Raw genomic sequence first — 24,781 nt, 5'->3', positions numbered from 1 at the left:
CAAAAGGAGGTCAGATAACACAAGACCAAATGTTCAGTTTGTTGAGGCAGAAAGAGAAAACAGCGTAAACTCTGTTCAATACCTAAACCACCAAGTATTAGAAATGTAATTCTCAACTGGGCCGTATGAATAATGCACTAGAGGATGCATGTTTAAATTATGCTAAATGTGTAGTATGTCTTGTGCTATAAGTGGAAATCTGAAACAATTCCAGGGCTGAATAAAAAAAAAGTTGTTTATTTTTTGTGCATGAGCTAGAGAAACAGAAATGCGATATAATCTACTTAACTAATATGTGCTCACAAATATTTGGTATTTGCTGACTTTCATGTTTTAAGCCTTCGCAGAGAAAAAAAAAACAGCTATCAAAATCTAGTTTCTCACCTTGTTCTGTCATCTTAATTTGCATTTAGATGTAATAAATGGTGTTAAAAGAAAATGAAGTGTGACATCCTTTGAAAAAAGTAAAGCCTATTTGCTCTAAAAATATACTGCGTGATCTAGTGGATTATTCGTAATCTCTATTCTTGTATCTGCTTTGGTGATCAGTGCTTTTTTCTGTTTTGCATTTGATGAACAAGTGTGTATGATCTTTATCATGCTGGTATTTAACACTTTGCATTAAAGGTCTGTGTATGTTGTTTTCTGTTCATTCTTAAACTGACCAACCAGAGGAAGACTTTGTGTAAAAGCCTGCCATTGGCTGCCAGCTGGGATTCTCCTCCCCCTTTTGCTATCTATTCGGCAAGAGTACCGTCGCCGCATCTTGTTCTTCATCCAAGACAATTGTGATTGTTTTAAAGAAATACAAACAAGCCACAGTGACCCCCCCCCCCCCCCGCCCCCCTCCACCCACACCATAGCAGAATGATAATGTGTGGAGCCAGACCTTTCTTTAGCGCTAACACAGCGCTGTGGCGCAACAGTAGTTCATTCTTGACTGCATTGGATGTCGAAGCGGTCTGCCATCATTCAGGACAAAATTCCACAAATTTGAGTTTTTTGTTCTTATTTTGGCCTCAGTGGTCACGTTCTTATGAGAATCAGGGAGGAGAAATTACTGCATTATTGTATTGTTAAACTCAAGGCCAACCTGCTTTTGTACTCCACATATACACAACATATGGCATCATCAGCAAGACACAATCTGACAGCAACAACTTGCATTACAATTAAAACACTAGAAAAGTCATTTGAAAGGAAAGAAACCAAAGTGAATCAGCACTAACGTAGTGCATAGAGCGTCTCCTTTATTCTCAGAAATTCAAAAAAAAAAAGGCTGTTTATCCAAAAGGCGTGTGACATTTCCTATTCACAAAGATCCAGCAGTGATGAGACAAAGTCAAATGCCAAATGTTCCATCGTTTCGTCTTTGAACGTCATGAGCGACTGCTGAGTCAAGATGATTTGTCTCCCTCGGGACACAAAAACCAGACAAATAATCAGGTGGTTCCTCTGATTCTTGACACACACACAAAAAACTCAAAACACCTGTGGATCCACTTTGTCTTCGCCTTTGAGGAGTCCTCATGACTTGTTGGTTGCAACCAGTGCTTGAAATGTGTGTTCACATTGCAAGCAGTTAAAAAAAGAAACTAGAGGTCCATTTATTACCTATGTCTAGATGCCTTTTGGGTCATTTGTACCATCTTCGGCTTCGGTTCCTCTTCTTCGGAGAGGAGGAAAGTCGGCTGAAGCCAAAAATCTGGGCCGCGTTGCCCTCAGCAGCAAATCAGGTGCAATCGTCGTTATCTGTCCGCTGCATGTTTTTGCATTACAGTTGGCACTACAGCAAATAATCGCCCAGCACAAACTGGCCAACAGTCAGCTTTATGTGACGGACGTGCTCGCTAACAAACAGAACGTAGTCTGGAGTCTGTCTGAGGCCGAACGCGTCATGTGAGGTATAGCCGCCTGGTTACATATCCATGTCACCGTCGTAGGCCAGGGTCAAGGGCTTCTGCGGTGGGGGAGACGTCTTCGTGGATTTGGATGGTTTGCTGAAATAAATAGACAAGAAAGAAAAAAAAAGATGACAGTGTATCTGACTTAGCAGCACAGGGCAGCCCAACCTGATTGCAGTCTTTACAAAGAATTCCATTATCTGATAGCAGCTGCACACAGCAGACAAAATACTGTGAGGAATATAACTCATAGTTGACAGGGTTCTTTTCGAGGAGAGCAGATGGTTCGGAATGAGCTTTTCCTCTCAGTGTTCAGTCTCTCTTTCACCTACAATGTGTGTGGCCTACAATAGTGCTTTTGTTCTTGGAATTGTGCTTAAGAAGTCAATATAGTACATACCAAACCAGGAACGATAATGCAATAATGAAGAGTATTAGGATGAATCCAACGGCAGTCACGGCGTAAACCCACAGCTTTACTCTTCCATCTGTGCAAGCAAGATGCAGTTTTATTACAAAGTTTTAAATATATTTACGTCTACATCTTTCATCTGGGGATGTTTTTTCCCCCCTCACATTTTAGAATAAGGAGTTGTCGTTTTAAAACATACTGCAGAGGAGCAATTTAACTTTTATGATCAACTGAGCTTTTCTTTTCCCTTTTTTCTTTTTCTTTACAGCATATAATGATGAGCCAAAGTAAAGACATTGGCCCTAAAATGGATTCCACCTCCGGCCCAGTGATGCTAGCTACAAAGAGAGGTTCAAAGGCAGGGATGATCCCGGGCACACTGGTCTAGCTGTAAGGATGATTTCAATTTCAGTACCTGGGCCAACCGGTCTTAAGGTCCACTCGCTGAAAAGGTCCTGGGCCTGAGACGGCCCAGGTTTTAATCTTCCAGAGTTGGTTTTCACATCAGCTTTCTTATTGTTGTCCACCCCCGGGGTTCTGGTGCAGTAGTCCAAGAAGCCGTGCGTGGTCATTACTTCAGTGTAACCCTTCTCACACCCACACACTCCGCTCTGCATTAGAGGGGGGAGAACATCATTTAAAGCCAACACAGGACAATTGAGATCGTTACTTTCCTATTGCTGCAAAACACTGCTTACAAATCAGTCTGCCGTGCATAGAGACTACTCTGCTCTACTCTTTTAAAAGAATTTCTCCTTTACAGAGGTTGATTTATCCACACCTCCGGAGAGGGTAGATTACAACAGCATTTGAAGATAATACAAGATACAAATGAGCCCCAGCCAGGCCACACACACCCACACACACGCAATCCCACACACACACACACACACACTGGAACCAAATGCAATACAGTAGCTCCCAGCATTCACATTACAGGTTTTAATTTTTAACATCTTCTAAGGAATTTTATCTGCATCCTAAATGCTTTTATAAAAAACACATAAAATGCTTCTTAAGTCAGTGCTTCACTGTTTAGGAGTGCAGTTACGGTGAGGGTACTCTAAGGGGCAGTAAAACTTCAAGCTGAGTCTATTCTTTGTCATTTTCATAGCTGCTTGTGTGCAGTTTCTACCCCATCTAGGTGTAATCCCTAATTGACACGGACAATTGACAAATCCATTGCTATTAATGGATTCTTTAAATGCCTGTTCTTTATAATTAGAAATGTCATTTGTCAAAATCCATTTACCTAGAATGTGGTAGCAGCAGGAAAAAGCAGAAACACAGTGTGAATTACACAGATCACAGCTCCCTGATCAAAGAAAAATGATCTTACCGGTGTGCAGTGCGAGAAGGGTTTAGTGCACGGAGGATGGCAGTGTCTGACCGTGGTCGGCCTTTTCTGCGAGAAACACCCCCCTAAAGGAAGACAACAGGTTCTTATTTCTGTTCATTTCGCCATTGATCACTAAATTAATGTACTGTCACACCTGATTAATGGGCTCAGTTGCCTATCGGGGCCTGTGATCAATTTGTGAACATTGTAATTCCAACGTGGAAAATTGCATGTCAAAATATCAAAGAGTAATGCCTTGGGATCTTGCCTTCTCTGCAGAGGAAGGTTATTCCTTTTGGGCTCATATTTGCCAGAAACACTTCCTTACAGCGATAAGATCACATTCACCAACTATTTACAGCACATCAAGCTCGCCTAAAGCTTTCGTTCCCACAGCGCTATTACCTTTGTTCTGTTCCTCTGTGCCTGCTCTTCTTCCCACAAATACAAATGCATGATTATTTTTATATGGATTGAAAGCCTCCCAGCTAAGAGTCTGGCTTATTGATTACTTAAGTTAAGAGGGAGAGGAGGAATCAATGGAGGATGCACTGAGTATGGGCAGATCAAATAAGGTGTTAAATTCAACAAGAACACTATACTAAAATTATTCCTTTATGTGTGTGTGTGTGTGTAGGTGTGTGTGTGCGTGTGTTAGTGTGTGTTGCTCTATGTGTTTCTGAGAGTACAAAAGACAGAAAGTACAAGATCATCACTCTGCAGGCTGCCGTGCACAATTTTAAAATGATGCCATTAGATTCTCAGGCAGGGGGCGAAGTTACTGATCGTACATATTGATAACCCATATAAAGTACAATGATATTGTAAACTGAGATTAATAATTGAGAAAGACATAACATCCACTTTTTATATAAACCCTTCTCACTTGTTTCCAAATGTTTCAGCTAACACCTGAACAAGGAAATCCATTCCAAAAGTATTTCTAAACCAGCTGCACCTCCTGCCAAAATTACCAAATTGAGAGCTGAGATGAATGAAAAAAATATTCACAGACTGTCATGGCAACGCTTACAAGAGCCTTTTTCGAGTGATCAATCGATCTGATATTACAGCGCATATCCATGTGATCCATGGCTGCATAGAAATATGAGACCCCGTGCAGCTTTTTGCTGTTCACACCGACTCCGTTCAGTGCAGGGGAACAAATAAAGAACTGGGACACGTTCAGCCGCCGTGTGCATTAGGCCAGATATACATAGATACTCATATTTCCACAAGAATCTCTGTGCAAGCTGCCGCACGACGCCTCTGAGGTGGCCAGAAGACACGGCAACTACTCACCTGTGACATTGACACCATCTGAGCGCTGACACCACACCGCTCTCTCATTGTTGCTCCATCCCCCCGTCCTCCACTGGTAACTGTGGCATTTCCCCCCTGTAGCAATGGCAGAGAGGCACAGATAGCGCTCAGTAGCAGTTTGTGTTGGGCGTCCAGCCCTTTCCTCAGGCTCCCATGGGTGGTAACCACCACTTCTCCCGCTGCCCCACTACTTCAAATTATAAGGCAATGCATTATGTTTGTAGCAAAAAGAAAACTGCGCCATTAGATCTGAAGCAGGGTGCTACAACACAAAGATATCTTTGGAGGAAATTACATAGTAGAACATGGTTGGAGGTGTATGAAGGAAAGCTCTTATTTCCTTGTCCTAGGTTGAGTTAAGGGGGATTGTTGTTTTGAAGAATGGAACAGTCAAATACACTTGAGCCTAAGTTGATGAATCAAAGAAAATAAAGCCACACATGTGGTGTTGAATTGCATGGCAAGATTACTTCTAGGAGAAACTCTCACCTCACATATTTAGCTAAACAGGTGTGAAGGGTTATTATGAATGCTAAGTACCTGACAATTACTAATATAATTGCACATTGTAAAAGCAGATAATTAATGAGGGAAAAGAGAGCCGGCAAGAGGTTAAATACTGTGTGGCTGATAAGCTTCAGGAATGTAGGTGCAGCATTGAAAAAGTGCAAGATTACTTAATGACACGACGGCAGGTGAGAAGATAAGCTATGATAATATGAACAAAAATAAACTCAGCACACAGGCGCAATCAAGGAGTCAAGCCAAAGTGATGAAAATGGCTGTTAATCAACTTAGAACTGCAGTCGAGATACAAAAAAACCAGTAAATACATAAAGAATTCCCCTGTGATACACACACGTCTCCCTTGGGTCGGTCAGTAATCGGATGCCTCCATCTTCGATCAAAATTGTATAACTAGTGTAGCAGCCGTGTTCAAATACCGCCACTCAAATGACAGCCAATTCAGCATATTTGTAATGTGTGGCCCAGCTTCAATGATGACTTTGCCATTACATCGCTGCCGGGGCTGGCCATTTAGAATGCATTTGTAGCATCTGTAAGCCGTTTACCTACAGACAGGCTTATAATTAGTGAAACCAAAAAGGAGCCTGCGATCCATAATATCTGTTATGTTACGTTAAACCCATACACACTGGTTAACATTGGAGTGTGGTTACAGGGTCAATGGAATGAAATGCATCTTTCTGTGGCCCTCCAGAGTAGTCCTGCAGTGAGCTGAACGGGTATTAATAGACGATTTCCACTTCATTGATCCATCTTGAGGATCACAGGCTTTCATTCTTGAATATCCAAGGTTTGTCCACTAATTGACCGTCCATTTATAGAGAGAATAAAGCTCAACTTAACACCAATTAAAACCTAGTTTTACCGCATGGCTGCAGTGATGTAGAAGTGTACTCAGGGTGTGTCCACCCTGTACACCCTGACATCACATCTGGGTGTGGTAACAGGTGTAAAAGCCTTGAAGCATTCAACCAGAAGTGAAAAAATACAGTTCATCTTAAGTGTTTATAAGCCTCATTAGCCGATTTGTATAGTTATTCTCAGGGTCAGCAAAGCAAACATGTTCGCAAACAATGTAGTATTTACACTTCAAGCACACATAAAGCTGCATTAGCAGTCATTCGAAGTTTCTGACAAAAAATGCATTCTCCTTGAGGTGTTGTTGGACTCCACCAGCTCCTGAGGGAAATCTTTGGCACTTTAGCTGATAAATGCTCCACTACGTTCAGCAGCTAGTCATTAGCTTTGTATGTCTGCTGTTTGTTGCTGAGCAGGTAGCATATGGTGGGTTTATCAGAGCTTATTGACTGAAAACAGTTAAAAGATGCTATAAAGCTTTATAGAGCTGAGGTGAAAAGCAGCGGCAGGAGGATCATTCAGTGCAGGTCCATCGCGATCAACTACTTTCATATCGAGTAGTTGTGTGATCCTTTATAACAATATTGATTATATTTGCTTTAAGTAAGGCTTTTAAATCAGGTTATGTTAAGACAGCTCACATCAATAACATTTGTACATGTTTTCCTCAGTACCTTTGCAAGGCTGGGTCTCAAACACTTGATGTGGGCAGCTGCCCTGGTTCTCCATGACCTGAATGATCACAGCTCTAGAGCGAGCTTGACGACCAGTGGTCTCAAAACTCCGCCCCTCCACGCAGGTCAGCTGGCAGGAGCTCCAAGACGACCACACAGTCAAATGGCAGTCTCCTGAGGGCAAAAAGAGACAGAAAAGCATCACTGATAGGCACAACTTAATAACAATAACACTGTCGGACTGTCTTTTCTGATGCTTGAGGGTGGTCTGTATTCAGCTTGCCAACACTATTTCCGGGAACATTTTATGGCTCCCCTGCTAGCTCCAGGAACATTTAAAAAAGATCGGAAACAACTTCGGCACACAGCAGCAGCAGATAATGTACCAAATGCGCAAAAACAAATTACTCAGACAGCCCAGTGGGTATTCAGAAGTAATAGACACACCAGAGTTATAAATTATACAATACAAGCTATAACTCTGAGCCCAACTGTAAAGACAACTCCCAATACTGAAACATGTCTCTTAGGAGAAGCAAAGCACATTTGATTTGGGAAATGTTTTTAGTGGGTAAACGCTGGTTGATGTATTCCGTGAGTCTACAAATAACATGAAAAACACTTGTTTCCTTGAAGGTCAAGCATTAGTATCCTATGCATATCCTTGATAGGGTCAGCATGTAGTGATAATATCACCCGCTGTTACAGCCTCTCAGCCTCTCAGCCAGAAGAACCCTCTGATTCTCTGTCCCGAATGCCCATTAGTGACTGTCTGTGGATCGACGCATATCATTATCTTTCATCTTTACATGGATCGACTCCATCAGTCGTGCTGCTACGCCTGTGGAAACATGCTGTGGCTAAAGCAGCAGAACACAGCAAACAGCAACACATATACCCACACACGCTGTACATCACATACATGCTTTAAAACCCCTCCCCTGGCCCCCGCACTGCGCCTGCCACCTTACCACGAACAGACACATGGACACAAATACACACACACATCTGCTCCGGCCATCAAACACTTCTGATCCTGAGCCAAGGCTCACAGCAAAGGCGAGTCGAGTGATGAATCAAGGCGAGGATCAGAGGAGAGTGAAAGACAGATGAGCAGAAGCAAGAATTCGCAAGATGGTCTCGTCGTAGCAAAAGCTAACAAGAGCCTCGCGTGGCTGGAGCCGTGACAAAGGAGATCAGACTTGTCTTTTTATCAGATAATAATGATTGCTTCTCTTTAAAAAAAAGAAAAAGATATATTCCAGTACTTGCAGCTGGCTTGCCCGCCAACTAATTGTGCCTAAGGACAATAAAGCTTCATTACTGATTTTTAGTGTGGAAAGCCAAGTGAAGCAGGTCATTGCTGTCTGGCCAGCGGCTCCCTTGCTAACGGAAAAAGCTACATCCACACTGTGGCCCAAATATGGATAAAAGAAAAAAAACATCAGTCGGAATCTTGTAATGTCATTCAAGTCGACTATGATCTGCTGGCTTCTCATTGCTGTGGTGATTTTTATAATGATAAGATTGACCAGACACAATTAAAAACCATGTCGACGTTTCATGCCGTAGGTCTCTAATCTTCTTGTCAAAATGATCAATTAAAAGCACTGTGTGACAGTTGTTTCACTAAATTTCAAAATCTCTATGTTCTCTTTTTGTCTCAATTTCGATATACTGGAGCCAGTATATCGAGCCTGAATTTGGCGTTACGTTCCTCATTAACTTGAACAATGGAGGAGACAAAAGCAACAGGAACATAGTTACAGAAAATCGACTTTTTACTCAGAGGTTTTCACTATCTAGTCCACTCCACCGTTAAGCTACGGCACACAGGAAAAGTGCCAGCAGTACATTGCCAGCACTGGTGCATTTTTATCATTATCTATCACCAAAAACAGCGTGCAAGTGGTTTGATGCGTACCGCACACTGCCAACAGTGAATGCGATAGCACTGTTACAATTGCAAGGGAAACGAGTTGATCCAAATCGTCTCCTGACACATATCTCCAGCAGTGACTGCAGCTGCACAGCTCTGTACTAATATATTTGAAGGGCCATTCATTCCAGTTTCATGTGTAATTTCTGTGTAATTAGCCCCTGATTTTCTTCTTATTTACCAGGACAGTGGAGCTTAAATGATGCAGTTTAGTTGTGTAATTTGTCTAAATTCGAAATGCTGTGATGCAGTTCCCATTTAGTAGCAAAGGGGAACATTTCGTATTTGGAAGATGATGGGCCAATTGCTTCCCTTTAGATTTATATCCAGGAACTCAAGTTAAACATACTTTTCTGGGAGTGTACTTGTGGTGGACTTTCATTTTATAGGTCTCAAATAAAGTTGGGTTAAATTGTCATGACTTCAGTAGTAGACACATACAGATAGATCATCATTTTCCTGTAGCTCCTTCGCTATCTCTGAGCGCCAAAGCTGCTTTCACTGCCAGCCCACAGCGGGCCGTAACATTTGTAGCTGCATAATGATGCTCTGCCATCACCTTGTAAGATCTTCGTTCTAAATGTATTCATCATTGTGATGCCAAATGAGGAATTAGGGTAAACTAGAATAAACCTAATTTTTTCATCTACTGCTTTTGCAATAGCAATAAAAAAAACTATGAATGTAGGATGTTCTGATTTAAAACTAGTTTAATTCTGTTGTTGCATTATTCATGTTGGGAAATCATTGCTTTTGCATTGGAACACAAGCTCTCTGCATGCAGAATTCTGTAGCTGTTGATTGCTTTAGGTAGCACAGGATGATTTTCCACTCTTTATGTATTTCTAGGTTGTTACATACTGTAGCGTAAAATCTGTCTCTCGTTTAGTTGCTCACTATTGATTTTTGCAGCTTTGATGCTCTTCGGTAATCTGTTAACTACAAATGTGAACTTTCTTCTCTCGAAGTGGACGTCGTGGGTTTCATTTCTAATTTGTTATTGGACGTGTTCGACCAGTTAATGCAGAGGTAAAAGGGTCATTAGTTAATCTATGAGTTTTATTGATTTTGCAATAATTATTTAGCAGCTGCAAATGTCAGCCACTTTGCAGAGAGGACAGTGCATTGGCAGATTCCAGGAAGAGAGTTTGCATTCAAAAACAAGATGATAAATGATGGAACAGGTGACCCAGGCCAAATCATTTTTGGCATTATCAATCCAGAATTACATAAAAATTTCATGCAATAACACTTCATATACTGAACATCAATACATTTGAAAAGCAAAGATGTTACTCCAGTATATTTGAGTGCAGCTTTACCTGGACAGGGAACGAAGCAGGGCTGCTCCATCTCCTGTTGGATCTGCTGCCGCAGTTTGTCTCCACAAAGCTCCTCGTCCACTGGCTGAGGAGGAGAATCAGGCCAGTTGCCCTTGTGGACGACACATGACAGGCTCCTCCTTCGAAGCCCCTCACCACACTCGGCACCCTGCACGAACGACATGGACAAATATGATCTTTTTGTAAGGCAACCAAAAGATATTTCCTCAACCTAACTTTAGGTAAGAGGAAAGTCGTCGCTGACCGTCTATTTGACTCGGCCGAATATAATGAACTGTTTGTGAAAGAACGCTTCTAAACTAGTAGCTAAACTAGTTGGAAGTTGCACCAGTCTAGAATTACTAATAACTGGTTCACATTGCAATCCATTGAATATCTACTATTGAACTTAATGGAGCTGTTTTTCCAATTTGTGTAAAAACGTTTTTTTGATCTTCGACCCTTGGGACATAGATTTCTCTGGGTATTAATGCTTGTCTGCATTTATAAATCATTTATAAACTTTAAGAGGTTCAAGCCCTGTGGAATTTTCTTGCAAAGAAAAAAGTTTCTTCATTGTTCAATATTAATCACCAAAGGCGCATTGTGTGTATTTTTGAAGTCAACAAACATGTTGAATCCATTTCCTTCTCCATAAAACATTTACAAAGCCAAGTTTTTGATAATTTTGAAACTTGCATTCCATGTTTACTTGTTAGCATTCTTATTTTTTCCCCAGCGTTTATAGCGGAATATTACAACAACCCTCGTGCATTCACAGTGCAGGTCATACCTCCACAGTGCATGGGGACCAGTCACTAAGCAGCCATGTATAGCAAGGCCTTATGGGACACGGCTTGGTCTGGGTGAGCTGATTGGGACAGGGCCGACCCTCCTCATGAGCCTCCTGCAGGATTCTCCGGGTGCGCACAGACTGACCTGCAGAACATCAAGGCAGACACTGTTAGGAACAAGAGATCAGAGGAGGCCCAAGTGCGCCTGCAAACTGTGTGTGCAGCGCATCGATGTTCAAACCGAATACGTTTTTTGCCTTTGTATGTATGAATCCAAAAACATAGTGACATTCAGGGGCACTTTCAACATGACACACTGTGTGAATACAGAACAAAAACACTGTGGGAGTCATAGGACTATACTACATGTGAGTCTAGAAAACTATAATTACATCATGACACAAACATAAGGACCCATAAAATAATGAGTGGCAGAAATGAATGAGGTCTATTTATTTAGGAGTGAAAAGAGGCTGCGCCTTCTCTTTAGCTCATGAAATATTTTCCTCATGACAAACTGGAATAAGTGCCATAAATCTGCTTCACCATGCGACTTTATGCTCAGATCAAATACGTTCCTACACAAGTGTTTTGCTCAAGAGAGCCATTCATAATAGGTGGAAGGGAAAGTTTGGTAAATGGCAACACTTAAAAGGGCTGGCCACAGAGTGGGTTTGCTATGCTGTAACAGCTCAGTGTCTGGGTCCTCTGAGGCTCAGCAAAGGCATGGCCTCCATCAGCCATCCAGTTAAGACAGAAGCTGTGTGTGTGTTTGTGTTATGCCAGGGGAGATGCTGAGCTCCATGGGCCCCGGGCAGACACAGCAAAAGGACATTCAGCTCTGCCATCTCAAAAATCAAACCAAAACATTAGCGCTCCCACGAGATCCTGACAGAACAAGATCCTTGCGTCGTGTGACACAGATACGACGCAAATCCCTCATCAAGGCTGACAGATGTGTTTCACATTGTGTGAGAATGAACAGAGAGGGAGAGAGAGTGGCAGAAACAGAGTCACAGCACCAGTGACAGAGCAGAGAGAGACAGATAGAGAGTCTTGAGTTTAAATCCCCAGTTGAAAGCCTGTGTAAGTGTACGCTTACTGGAATGAGGGGTGGATCGTGAGAGACAGTCGACGACACATTAAAATTAATGAACCTAAGAAGATGCTGTTTTTGAGTCTAATTGAGATAATAACACACGGTTGGCTTTGGGAGCCCTGAGAAACAATGCATGCATCAAGGTTATATCATTAACTCCTGTACAGCGCATGAGGTTATAACATGGGTTTCTCAAAGCGATGACGAGCATGCCACAGGTTTGTGATTACTAAGTGCATTTTTGAATTCATACAGAGAAAGGGTATATATTTTATTTAGGAACACTGAATCATTTATGACATCCATAAAGGTGAGCTGTATAAAATTAGTTTAATGTCAACCTGCTGTTCTTAAAATCTAACCTCATGTTAATTAATAAAACTGGGCTTCATACAGCATCTATCTATATATCTATATATCTATATATAGATATATATCTATATATAGATATATATAGATATATATCTATACATCTATATAGATATATATACCTATATAGTATATAGGAAACAAACCTCAGCAGCACACTGTTTCCCTACATAATAAGGGTGTGGATGACACACTCTCGTAAATATTTTAATGCATTTAAATGTATTCATGCACAATTTAAAATCTTGGTGAATGCCTAAGTAGAAGGAATAATGAGGCGCTGCACATGTGGTCGACTCTGTGTCTGTTCATCAGGTTGGCGCTCCCATTGGTTTCGACTAAAGTTTGTTTACCTTGGTTACCACAGGTGTGCGAACATTCCGTCCACGGCGACCATTCAGAGAGAATGCAGTTGACAGGACAATTAATCACGCAGCTCTCCGACAGCCTCCACTTGTTGGTCAGACCAAACTGTAGAAACACAAGAGAGGAGCTGTGAGAGGGGATAGCTAATTATTTCCACTAAGAAGAAAGAAGGAGCGCCCATATTTCCATATTGTAAATGTGCTGCAGTTCATTTTAGGACAGTGGAGATGTAGCAATTAAACAATTTTATCATTAACCTTGATTCCAAATGTTATTGAGCTACATTCTTTGAATTATTTTGAGAGGGAATCACATTGTTAATGTACATTATTCTTAACAGAGACGACAACATCACAGCCTTTATGTGCTGTGATTCTTGGTATACCAGAAGTTAACTGCAGATTGTGCAACACGACTGAAACCATTTTGCAACCCACCAGTGATAAAATGTTACAGCAATTGAAGTAGCGGTATTTAATTTACAGTAACTTGCTGCTTCTTTAAGACCACCATCTATCTTGGCACAATTAAGTCAAGGCAATTGAATTAAGTTGCGTTTTGGCTTGGTGGCAAACTGCTTCGTGAAAGATAAAGGTGTTACAACCTTTTCACTTGAACAAATTGGGCAACTGGTCTTTCAATAATGTATAAGCCAGTGGAAACAGGAAAAAGGGGAGTGTTGCACCATTAATCAATAATTAATACCTAAAAAAACTCCCTAAACTACAAGTACGACATTTCAATTTTCCCTCTGTCATTTGGCCCTATCTACATTGCTTAAGACTTCCAAATATATGGCATCGGAAACAAAAACTAATTATTTTTATTACATCTGTATGACTGCCAAATCAGAATTTTTCTAACTGCGGGATGCCATTATGAACTTAAGGCCAGACTATACACAGTGATTACCTGCTTGCACTTCTGCAACTCCACTATCTTGCCGTCGCTGCGAATACAGTCCACGAGACGAAAACGTGAACCCTGACCACAGATGGCATTTTCGCTCAGCTGGCATGTACTCCAGTCTGCAACACACACACACGCACGGACACACACACACAGCAACATATCTGGACATATTAGTCTCACTGCCAGAACAGCTTGTATGCCCATACCAGCAGGATCACTGTCAGTTCTAACCAGCAACAGTGCGCTAAACTAATAATCAGATATTTTGGGAATTTTTAACTTTTTGTGAAACGCGTCTTGCACAAGCAAACCTGGACAAGCACACATGCCTTGCTTTACATTCATTCGGTTCAATACATTTGCATTGGGATTAAAAAGCCTATACTGCCAGTTACTGGGAGCTGCTCTATCACAAGTCATCCATTTGTAACTCCGGCCTGATGTCCAGATCATCCTACCTGAGACTCTGTACTGGTAGGAGAAGCAGGTGCTGTTGAGGATGCATGGCTCTGACTGGACCAGCTCTGGACAGGCTGAGCTTTCCGAGGCTGCGAGGCGGAGGATGTGTCTGCTCCTGTTACGTGCTGTTCCTTTGTGACATTGCTGCACAACAATGACAGCATCACCACAAACACGAACTTGTCAAGAGCACAGGTTTATTTTCAGAGATGAGGGAGACGGGATGAAGCTGGTTGGAATGAAGAGGTCCTTCGGTAGGCAAAAGAAACTGAAAGCTGTCTGCTGCATTCACATGTATTGACTAACACATTATGATTACATTGTAATCATGCTTTGAGTCATCATACAGGCAACCTAAAGTAAGAGTTGTGAATTAGAAGATATTTTTTGTGGAACATCAATTTTAGTTTTACTGTGATAGGTAAATACATTTCATATTTTATTGGTAAATCAAGTTATTCTTTAGAGCAAAGCCTTTAGAGCAATACCCTGTGTTAGATTAAATCCATATCTGAACAATAACCTCGTGGCACAACATGCTTTTTGAGCAGGGAACTTGTATTTTGAAATGTGGGAGGAAGTAAGGAATGGATCTGGGTATGTCACCATTAGTCATTATTAGTATGAAAAAAAAATGAGCAAAGGAAATCATTTTGTAGACATGAAGTATTGGGGATGGCAGTTGACATAGTAGCTAAATCTGGTACAAAGCATCGACTCTTTCTTTGAGATTACTATTTTTTCATCCCTGACAAACACATTTAATGAAAGAAAAAAAAAAAACTGTTCAAGGTGAGATCATTGTCTTTACTTTGGTGCTATCAAAACAACCTGGCTTCTTACACATTGTGTCTTCTTTGAGAAACATCTACCTAATATAGTTTTTGTTGAAGATGTAATTAAAATATGACCTGCTGTTGTTGCTCATCCACAATCCTTTTCTTGTTTTTGAGATGACATGTCGATGATATAAAAGTAGCATGATTGTAGCCTATATGCTTGGCATGGCCCTTTTGAACATTGTGTAATTGTAAAAAAAAATATGAGAAGATTGATTCTTAAATTATATCAGCAATGATTTTAAACTGCCACTGTATAACTGTTATGGGTAAGTTGAACATAACTCAGAAGAGTAGTTTCTGCAAAGATTAAATAATACTTATTATACTTTTAAAGCCATGGAGAGATGATATCTTAGCGGAAGGAGAAGACTGTTTTTTTGGAGTTAACAAAGCTACATGACATTTATTTTAATCTTTTATTGTAATCAAGTGATATAAAAACTTGATTGTTAGAAATAAAGGAAAACCGTTGCAAATGATACATTTTGCTTCTTCTTTCCACCCAGTCTACCCACACTTTGAGCCTTTTCTTTTCTTTTCAAGCCACCCAAAATCCAAACAGCAAGACATTTCTGCTAGATCCAATTTGAATACATGTGATTCTGTCCCTATTGCCAACTAAACCTGGTGTGTCATGTGTCATGATGGGCTTGGAATAATTAACAAAGTAAGTTTTAGTTTTTTAATTATTCACTCATCAATAATTTCCCACATAGCAAACATTGTTTTGTCTTACCATGACACATTATCTAACTGTGATTCATTATCTCCTAATTATGAGATAACATAAAATAATTATGACTAAGTATCCTAAAATGTTGTTCTGAAGTTGCAGTTCACATTTACTTATGCCACAGTACAGCGGTTTCTGTTTGACTCTCTCTCTATTTTTTTCTTGAACCAAATGTCAATACTTAGTTTTTACATTAAAGGTTATGCAAATTCAATGACACAAATCTGTATAAAGATCCTCTTATACCCTGCAACTGGGACCTTGGAAAGAACTAGGACACGTGTTTGATCGGATTTCAACATTATATGACGAATGCACTGTAACTGCTGCCTTCAGTGTGCTATAAATTATGTATTTTCAAGCTGAAAGTCTAAATAATCCTGCAAAGTAGGTAAACCGGGCAGAAACCCGAAGTTACTGTAGTATAATATTTTATACAGGGCAGTTGAAGGCAGATGAAGACGAGCGTGACAATAATTGAGAGATCAACCATGAGAACTGTACGAGTGCCACATTTACCAAGTGACGCTGGTAGCATGCAAGTCACTGAAGTCACTACATGGGAATGTAAACCTGTGAACGGAGAAGCAAAGGATCTGTGAAAATGTGCTATGTATAGAGGACATGTCAGCTCCGAGGGGAAAAGACAGATTCTACTGATGAAGGTCTTTGCGTGGAGCAGCATTTGTCCCTCTGCTCCTGATGCATCGCACCATGCACCTCAATCACTGTCACCTCCTAATGAGAGACCTCTGTGTCAGGATCATGAATCAGCCGCAGTCATGTGCCTCTAATGTTTTTCACACCAACTGTCACACCCATCCATGCTCATGCATTTGTGTGCTACATGTACATAAGGTCCTGCAATCTGCATGCTCAATTTTGCCTTCGTTCAATGACGGATTAGGACCAGGTTCTGAACAATTGTCGCCCAATAAAACCTATTAACTTCACAAAATCAATAAATTATGTCTGCTTATTTGTAATCCGCAAGGTGAGTTACAACAGGTTATTAATGATCGTACGGTAACATTATGCACATCTATTGAACTGCCTTTCATTTTCACTATATTAACACACGCATGCATGCTTGGGGACTAGTTTTGCTCATATCTATAACTGGCCAATCCTGACCAATGTTAAAAGAAGTTTGCGTATGATTGGTAGAAAGAAAAACTGAAATTGCAAAATTGGCAATACATAAACCCCAAATAACCTGAACAATCTAGTAGCTCTTCAGACACATCTGATCAGTGGACGCACCAGTCTGCTTGTTTGCCCTGAGCCCAACCCTCGACTTATAAACTAATCTCCTTCACTTGGAACAACTAAACCAAACCTGGAGGTGGAAAGTTCCATTGTTTTTCCCTGCAGGGAGCTACAGTATGGCAACTGTGTTGAAAATGTGCCGATTCTGGTCTTGACCATTTCACATTCAGCTAAAATTGTCCCTAAATTGTGCTCACTGTTGTTTACAAACTGGTGTTTTAGCATTATCTAGCCCTCTAACTGAAGAATATAGTTACTAACATTGCCACATATTTTCCAAAACACGTAGTGGTGTTGATAATTGCTGAATATCGTTTCCTGCATTACAGGTCAGAGTAGGCCATTTGTTTTCTGTTCATTTCATTTCAGTTGGAAATACATGATGCAATCCTGTAGCCACTCAAATGCATGTTCACAAATAGGATGGCTGTTTTCTAAAGTCATCTCCATGAAACACATGGTGACAAAACACAACCATTCACTCTTGGCGGCCAGGTCGGGGAATAATGTTACAAAAGCCGATTTTCAATGAACCTCGGAGAGTCGATGAAGTGCAAAGTGTATCCTATGAGCATGATGTAAACACAAAACTGCAATGCAGTGTTTGTGCTTCACTATAAAGACTGCTCTGGGTTTATTCTTGATACTATGTGATTTGTTACCGTTTCAGAGGGTCTTGGAGCTAAACACAATCCTCTTTAATTGTATTTTTATTGACACAGTTGGCTTTAACCCTAACTCCAACGAGGCTATGGGGGCGGAATTGTGAATGCCTGTAGACAATGTAGGGGACCATCGCAGTGTTATTAACCAAGATGCTTTCCTTCATCACGGTGCCACCTCTGCATCCCCACAACACCGCTGATCTCATCGCAATCCTACACACACTACATCCTCATTCCAGCTGAGTACAGGAATGGCCCAAGGCTATACAACTATCTTAAATTACGGCGGACTAGTATATTTTACGCTAAGCACCCCTGTTTTCACTAACACTATTTGCAAAGAAAGATTTTCCTTCCAGAACATCAGGAATTTAAGATGTGTATATTCAGGATCTCCATCTCTCATCGGCGTCTCAGACTGTCCCAGTCAGGCAGACGTCCAAACAGGTGAGGGTGAGACGTGGTTGTTTTGGGAGGACAATGGAGATAGATCAGTATCAAGAATGACTCAGTGGCAGGGCCTTTTGTATGTAAATATGGTGGATGCATACTGTACTTTATTAAAAGATTTGTTTGTGGAGTTTTGCAAATGCAAGGTTTCAAAACAAAGTTGAATAACACGAGAACTTTTCAAAACCTTTCACTTTCTTAATTACAGTGGTAATTGAAATGTACTTTTAGCAGTGTCAGTTTAAATTTATGGGCAAAACATTTATGTATAAATGTACGGAGACTTTTATTATTGTGGGAATGCCTTGCAATTGACAGTTCGCTGTACTTGTGCAGGCCATAACACAGAATAATTTCAGGGGGACATTTGTAATTGTTTAGAGCTCTACTGGGTACATAAAAGGTTACGTTTATTGTAACATAATCTCAAGTGTATATTTCATATCTTTCTATGACATAAGTTTGTCTGCTTCCTGGAATCCAAAGATATTGTCGCAACTATACCATTTGAGTCTAAACCACACTCAATCCTTGTGAATAAGCCCCGCCTACTTCAAAGGTTTTGGATGAATGAACAAACAGATACAAATACAAATATCACCATCTCAAACACACTCTATTGTGCTACATGTGTTTCATGTTTCATGGTTTTAAATGTGGAAACAAAACGCCCCTAACAGCTCATATGGCTGTTACAGTTTGATTGCCTTTCAAGTTAATTGATCAACAAAGACATTAGATGGCTGCTTTTCACTGATGTTAAGAGCGCTGCCTAAACTCGCAGATTGAAAGACAGATTGAGACAAAATGTCTGTGGAGAAATCTCAGTCTCAATAAGTAATCTCTCCATCTCTTTTTTTCCCAACTTGTTCTTTCTCTGACTCCAATGTTCCAGCCCACTGAACTGTCATGTTTGACAGGAAACACATAACACGGCTACATGGCCAGAAGACCAGCAGCCTGTGGCTGGAAACACGGGGGAACCTATGTTACGTAGTTTAGGACTGAGGGCATAGGGAACATGGAGGAACATTAGTAGAATTGTTAACATTTGCAGTATCTAATATTGTAGTGCAAAATGTGATTTCAAACCACACAAGGTTATAAAGCAGCGGGGTGGATGCACACAAGAGCTCTTTATTGTTTGAACTGTTATTACTAATAATTACAAACACTTCCCTGATGTGTAGTTAGAATGGGACGTTTTTAAACTTCATATTTACAAGGAGTCTAATGAAACATCATGCATTTATTGGCATTTTATAGTATTTTAATAGTGCTGCTGCTGTTGACCATTTTAATTGACAGAGCTATCAATTTTCTAAATAATAGAGTCTAGGAAGTGTGGTCTAAGTCTAAGAAGATTCAAAAAGCATTACAAATGTGAGTTAATTAGAGTCCAAACTGACATTTGACCAGCAGCCAAAAAACAAATATGTTATAAACATGATTTGAAAGAGGAAGTTTTCCACTAAAACCATTAAAACAATCAAATAAGTTTTCCGTCAATAAACTGAGATAATAATTGATTCATTAATATGTCACTTCGTAATCCACTCTAATACTAACATAGAATGTGAATATGTGTACCACATGTGTATTTAATAGTATGTAGTTCTAACAGTATTGTAAATACACACAAATGTAAAAAATGTTAATCAAATTTTGTTCTTCAAAAAACTGAACAGCTTCTATTCGATACTGCTCAATGCTAACGGCTTATCTGGACATTTTACCCAAATGTGCGCTTATATGCTGATGGTTATGGACATGTTTTCAATGACAATAAACAGTCACTAGATTATTGCCACTTACCAGAGGGCAGTTGCTCCAGGGTCCCCAGGGTGCCATGACGCAGTCCTCAGAGCAGGCCAGAAAGCAGACTTGGGCTCTGGGTGGCGTTTCCTCCTCGTCACACAGACTGTCGTCCAACGTGCTGTTCTCCCCACTCGTTGTTCCCTGCTTCATGCACCTAGCGAAGCAGTAGATACAGCTGTATAACTAGTCTCTGGGGCACTCCTAACTGGGTCCTTTTTGAGTTTCAAAACTCATTTCTAAGTCTCTGACTTAAAATAGATTTCACTCCTTTTGCTCTCAGGTGAGATTTTGCTACTTGTTCATTTCAACAGGGTCTCAAAACACTCCCAAACATTTAGCTGTGTACGACTGAAACGTCGGTTCAAAAGGTCTATTTACTGTTTAAACTATACATTACAGCATTGATTGCTTGTTCTAATGACTTCAAATGACCTGTGTTTTTTGGTGAGCATCACATTGCACTTATGTGAATGACTGTGTTTGCATTCAACGGTAATGGTGGAAGTAGCACAACGCTATTGTCTTGCAGCAGTGCAGGAGGATGTCAGGCTGAATGGTTGTGACTTCGATACTGGAGACCTAAGTTTTTGTTTGAAGTCAAAACCTCTCTTTCTCTCGCTTTCTCTTTAAATATGAAGGCCATGCTTCTAAACCTTAGTTGTGGTTAACCCTAACTTAACTATGTTAAGATTGTTAATAATGTTAGACAACTCTCATGCAAAGTCCTAATATAGATGTTTAACTGCTTCATTATTACCAAGATTTAAGAGAGAAATTGTCTGAGCGCTGAGGGAACATGTGTGAGGAGTAGTGAAATCTTCACAAATCATATCTACGTAATATATTTTTAGAATAGTTCTTCTCAAAAATGTTCTCATCAGACTTTCACAGTGAACTGTTAAGTGTTAAAATGCAAATTTCCAGAAACAGAAAAAAACAACTTTGATTTAATTAATAGTTATTTTGATTTCTGCTCTTTTGGTGGTTGAGATTTACCAGTTTTAGATCTGTGGCTGTGACTCACACGTAGAGGCTTAAGTGTGAGACCAGTTAAGATAAATAAAACAAATGCCCAATTTGTCATTTCTCATTTCCTATGGTGCATAATCCAATACCGACACCTGAACATGCTGCCTGCATAATAGGTCAACACTTCACTGCTCTCCTCTGTTGCTATTTTAAGTGGCACAAAAGGACAATGCAACAAAACAACAACTAACAACTCATCAGGAAGCAGTAGTTAGTTTTGACTGTCTGTTTTCCCCTGGCATTGCAAGTGTCAGGACCAGTGCGACTGCCAGCTAAAGGAACGTTGCCAGTTAACGTGTGTTGCGGTGCCAGGCTCACTGACCTGATCTTGCGGCTTTGGACTCCCTCCCCGCAGGCTGGCAGGTCGTCCACAGTGTTGATGGTACAAATGGACCAGGGCTCGATCCTCCACTCATATTGGCCGCATTCACTGTAGCATGGCGCAGCCTCATATACCTGTGTGTGCGTGTGTGAACAGACAGACACACAGACACACAAGGAAAGGGACACACGCAAGGGATTATAGAAAGAAAGCATGGACACGCATACAAATCAGCTCACACACACACATTCTGAACACACACACACACTCAAGCAAGCATATGCATGTATATAGTTGGTGCATACACTTGTAGGGAAGGTAGAATATATCAGGGTCACTTTCACTTGTCATAGTACACTAATGAGGTAGCTGTAGGTGAAAAGCAGTATTCCTTATGGGATTTCATTTGGTAAATCTAACAAGAAAAAAAAATATACCTAACAAGGTATAATTTTTTGTATTAATCTAGGAGCTATACATGTAAGGAAGCAGTTTAAGAATACAATATATGCTAGTATTCTCTTCTTTTTGCTTTCATATTTAACATCAAGCACTTGTGCAATTATGGATATGTATATTGCTTCCCTGGGACATTTTGAAGTGCGTACCACTCCCAATTAAGACACAAATCTGTTAGGTGTTGCCAATGATGCTGGAGTTTGATATCAGGATGGTGTCGCTTATATTTTCCACATTCAGAGTGTGAGCATAGGAATAGATTGTGAGTATCAGAAGTGAAAAAAGAAAACTTCAACTAAAGAAAGCGCCCCTTTCCCCACAGCGGGGATCTGAACTAACTGATGGCATCTTACCACTGCAGAAAAGGACAAGAATGACGTAGTATTATTATCATTCATACTAAACTCTATGCATGATATGGAGAGGACAGCATGTGGTGATTAAAACGACAATGATCATGGCAATAGGCCCTTCAGCTGAGGATGAAATTGGTTGGATGTTGAGCATTTGAGTGACTCTGGCATGTCCGTAAAACCAAGGGAACGGCGAGCGCAATGTTCCTGTAAACACATGTTTACTCTCAATCTATGTAACAGTCTGCCACAGTAAAAGGTGTCCTCTGGAGGACAATTTGTGGAAAAAGCTATGACAAGCTGTAATAGGTGTCTGTAAGTGTATATGTGTGTAGGTGTGTGTGTGTGTGTTCAGACTATAGAAAGGTAGTGGGTGTTGAGTATTCCCTCCCCTACGGGCCACACAGATGCCTATTACACACCCTCATCATCTCCCATCTGTCCCTGCAGATGCCCCTGTTGGGTAAACTGGCAACTGCTCTGCTCCCACTTTCTCCATTACTACTGTAGAAACACAATTTCAGCTTCAACGCTAATTTTCATAGGCAGAAAAAAAGACTTTCCAGTCATTTTCCACAGTATATACACTATTTATTGTGCACTGACGCCATTTGTTCAGTGATAAATCATTTGACTTTAGCAAAAACCAAATGTTATGATGCCACAACACATAAGATGTCAGATAGATATTTAATCATGTGCTGGCAGGTTAAAGCTGGTGCACTAGAATAAACAGATGGAGCAGAAGATTTGATCCCAAGTACATCTGCACACACATCTACGAAGAGCTCTCATTGCAGAGGAAAGCAGAATCGACAATCAGTTAGAATCAGCTGGTTCAGACCGGATTCCCTCATTGGTTAAACGATATATGGGCAATCTCTGTTTTCTGCTCTTTTGTATTCTTTTCTGAAACACTTCTGAAATTGAATACATTTTTTTGGACAAGCATACTCTCAAAAGCCTTATCGACTAATCAAACAATATAATATAATTTAATGAAGTTCTTCTTTAGAAAAATGTCCCACAGTTAAAAAGCAGATGGAATATTATCCAAATGCACTTTACATAACTGATTTCCATTCATGTAAAACTCTCCAATCAGACTACTGTTCTTTCTCTCAACCAAACGACCAAAAGGGTCACAGGAGTATATGCGACTTGGACAGATCTGGCATGCATTTCGTCTTCATTAGCTATAGCAGAGTATGTGTACAGAATGAACGGCACTGACCTGAGCCTGCGTGGATGTCCATATTAGCAGTGCATGACAAGCCAGAAGTTGGGCAGAGGAGAGAAGAACAATGATATGATCATTAGTTTAGATTTTGCCTGCAGTGACAGAAATGTATAGTTTTGCTTAAATTAGATTTTTTCTTTTTAAATACTTCATTCTGCTCTGTGTTTCATTAATGAGGGTAAAGGATGATTAAATACTCCATCATCTGCAGTGAATCTAGTGGCCCTGGATATTTTGCCAAAATGTATGATTCATAGTGTTGAGAGTTTTTAAAGTGCTGCAGTTGGTTGCAACAGCTGTGCAATGACCAGTTCTGCAGCTGAAGGCAACTCTGATAAACTAATTTGTCTGGAGATGGTGAGAGGGTAGTCGGCGCGAATGAGCATATGCTCAAAGACTGTGTGCTCTGTATCCAAACAAGGTTTCCCAAAAGTAACTGTTATGTTGCTGACAAGAAACTGATTCAATCTGTCCTGTTTACTTTTTTCATGGTTGAAAGGACATTCGAATAAAATCCCCTGAACCAAGACAGTACTAACATTTGCGTTAGAGTCACATTTGAGCCAAATACTGTGTGCTTCATGCAGTGACAAACGGTCATAGCAAGAGTCACTTTATCCATCTTCATTCATTCCTCCATGACTGCACATCTAAATGGGACAAACCCATGACTAGGTTAACCTTATCTTTACCAAGTGCATTAGATGTAAAGCTGGAATTGCTTTATTGTCAACCTCTCTCAATTGATGTATGAGATAATGGCTATGCCTTGCATCCAAAAAAAAAAAAAAAGACACACACACCTGCAAAAACGTGATGAACGCCACATGCACATAGACACACACATACACACTGTAAGTGCCAACACGATGGTGCGTGTGCATACGTCCCGTTATACAACAGGACACGCAAAGCGCCAACAAGCCCTCCTGCAGGAATGGCACATTATTATTGCAAACACAAAGAAAATTGGACAGAAAGCCTCAAAGAGGAGCACTCTCTTCCATACAAAAATCTGAGGAAATGGCAGAAATAAACAAGCTGAGATTGTATGCAATTGTCTGCAATTTTCTACTTTTACCTTTACTTACTCTCTAACGTTACTTTTGACGATATTCAGGAGTTAGGGAAGAATCTGTGTAGTTCTCAGCTGCTCTAACAGTAGTGGCAGACTTCAACGTAACAGCTTAGCTATCATGAGTGGGCTGAGACACCGTCAAGGGGTTCACAGAATAAATGAACTCAATCAACTAACTGTGGTAATTGTGAAATACATACATTAGTTGCTCCAAAGAGGGCAACC

General features: G+C 40.5%; 1 protein-coding gene across 1 annotated transcript in view; it reads right to left on the bottom strand.

Annotated features, from left to right (window-relative positions):
• Positions 1-1,918: 1,918 nt before the first annotated feature.
• The window catches only part of thsd7ba (thrombospondin, type I, domain containing 7Ba), a gene marked incomplete at both ends in the record, with an annotated part of 112,231 nt that continues 89,368 nt past the window's right edge, over positions 1,919-24,781 (bottom strand). Inside the window, 13 exons of the mRNA XM_079170856.1 lie at positions 1,919-2,000; positions 2,305-2,392; positions 2,732-2,927; positions 3,656-3,738; positions 4,958-5,053; positions 7,039-7,212; positions 10,300-10,468; positions 11,093-11,238; positions 12,915-13,032; positions 13,840-13,955; positions 14,298-14,442; positions 20,073-20,229; positions 21,427-21,560. Of these exons, the coding sequence (XP_079026982.1) occupies positions 1,919-2,000; positions 2,305-2,392; positions 2,732-2,927; positions 3,656-3,738; positions 4,958-5,053; positions 7,039-7,212; positions 10,300-10,468; positions 11,093-11,238; positions 12,915-13,032; positions 13,840-13,955; positions 14,298-14,442; positions 20,073-20,229; positions 21,427-21,560 (1,704 nt within the window). The remainder of the gene's footprint in view (positions 2,001-2,304; positions 2,393-2,731; positions 2,928-3,655; positions 3,739-4,957; positions 5,054-7,038; positions 7,213-10,299; positions 10,469-11,092; positions 11,239-12,914; positions 13,033-13,839; positions 13,956-14,297; positions 14,443-20,072; positions 20,230-21,426; positions 21,561-24,781) is intronic.

The sequence above is a fragment of the Pholis gunnellus genome, assembly GCF_910591455.1.
Source record: "Pholis gunnellus genome assembly, chromosome: 12".
Taxonomy (NCBI): domain Eukaryota; kingdom Metazoa; phylum Chordata; class Actinopteri; order Perciformes; family Pholidae; genus Pholis; species Pholis gunnellus.
Note: the sequence above shows the minus strand (reverse complement) of the source record. Positions and strands in the feature narration are given on the sequence as shown.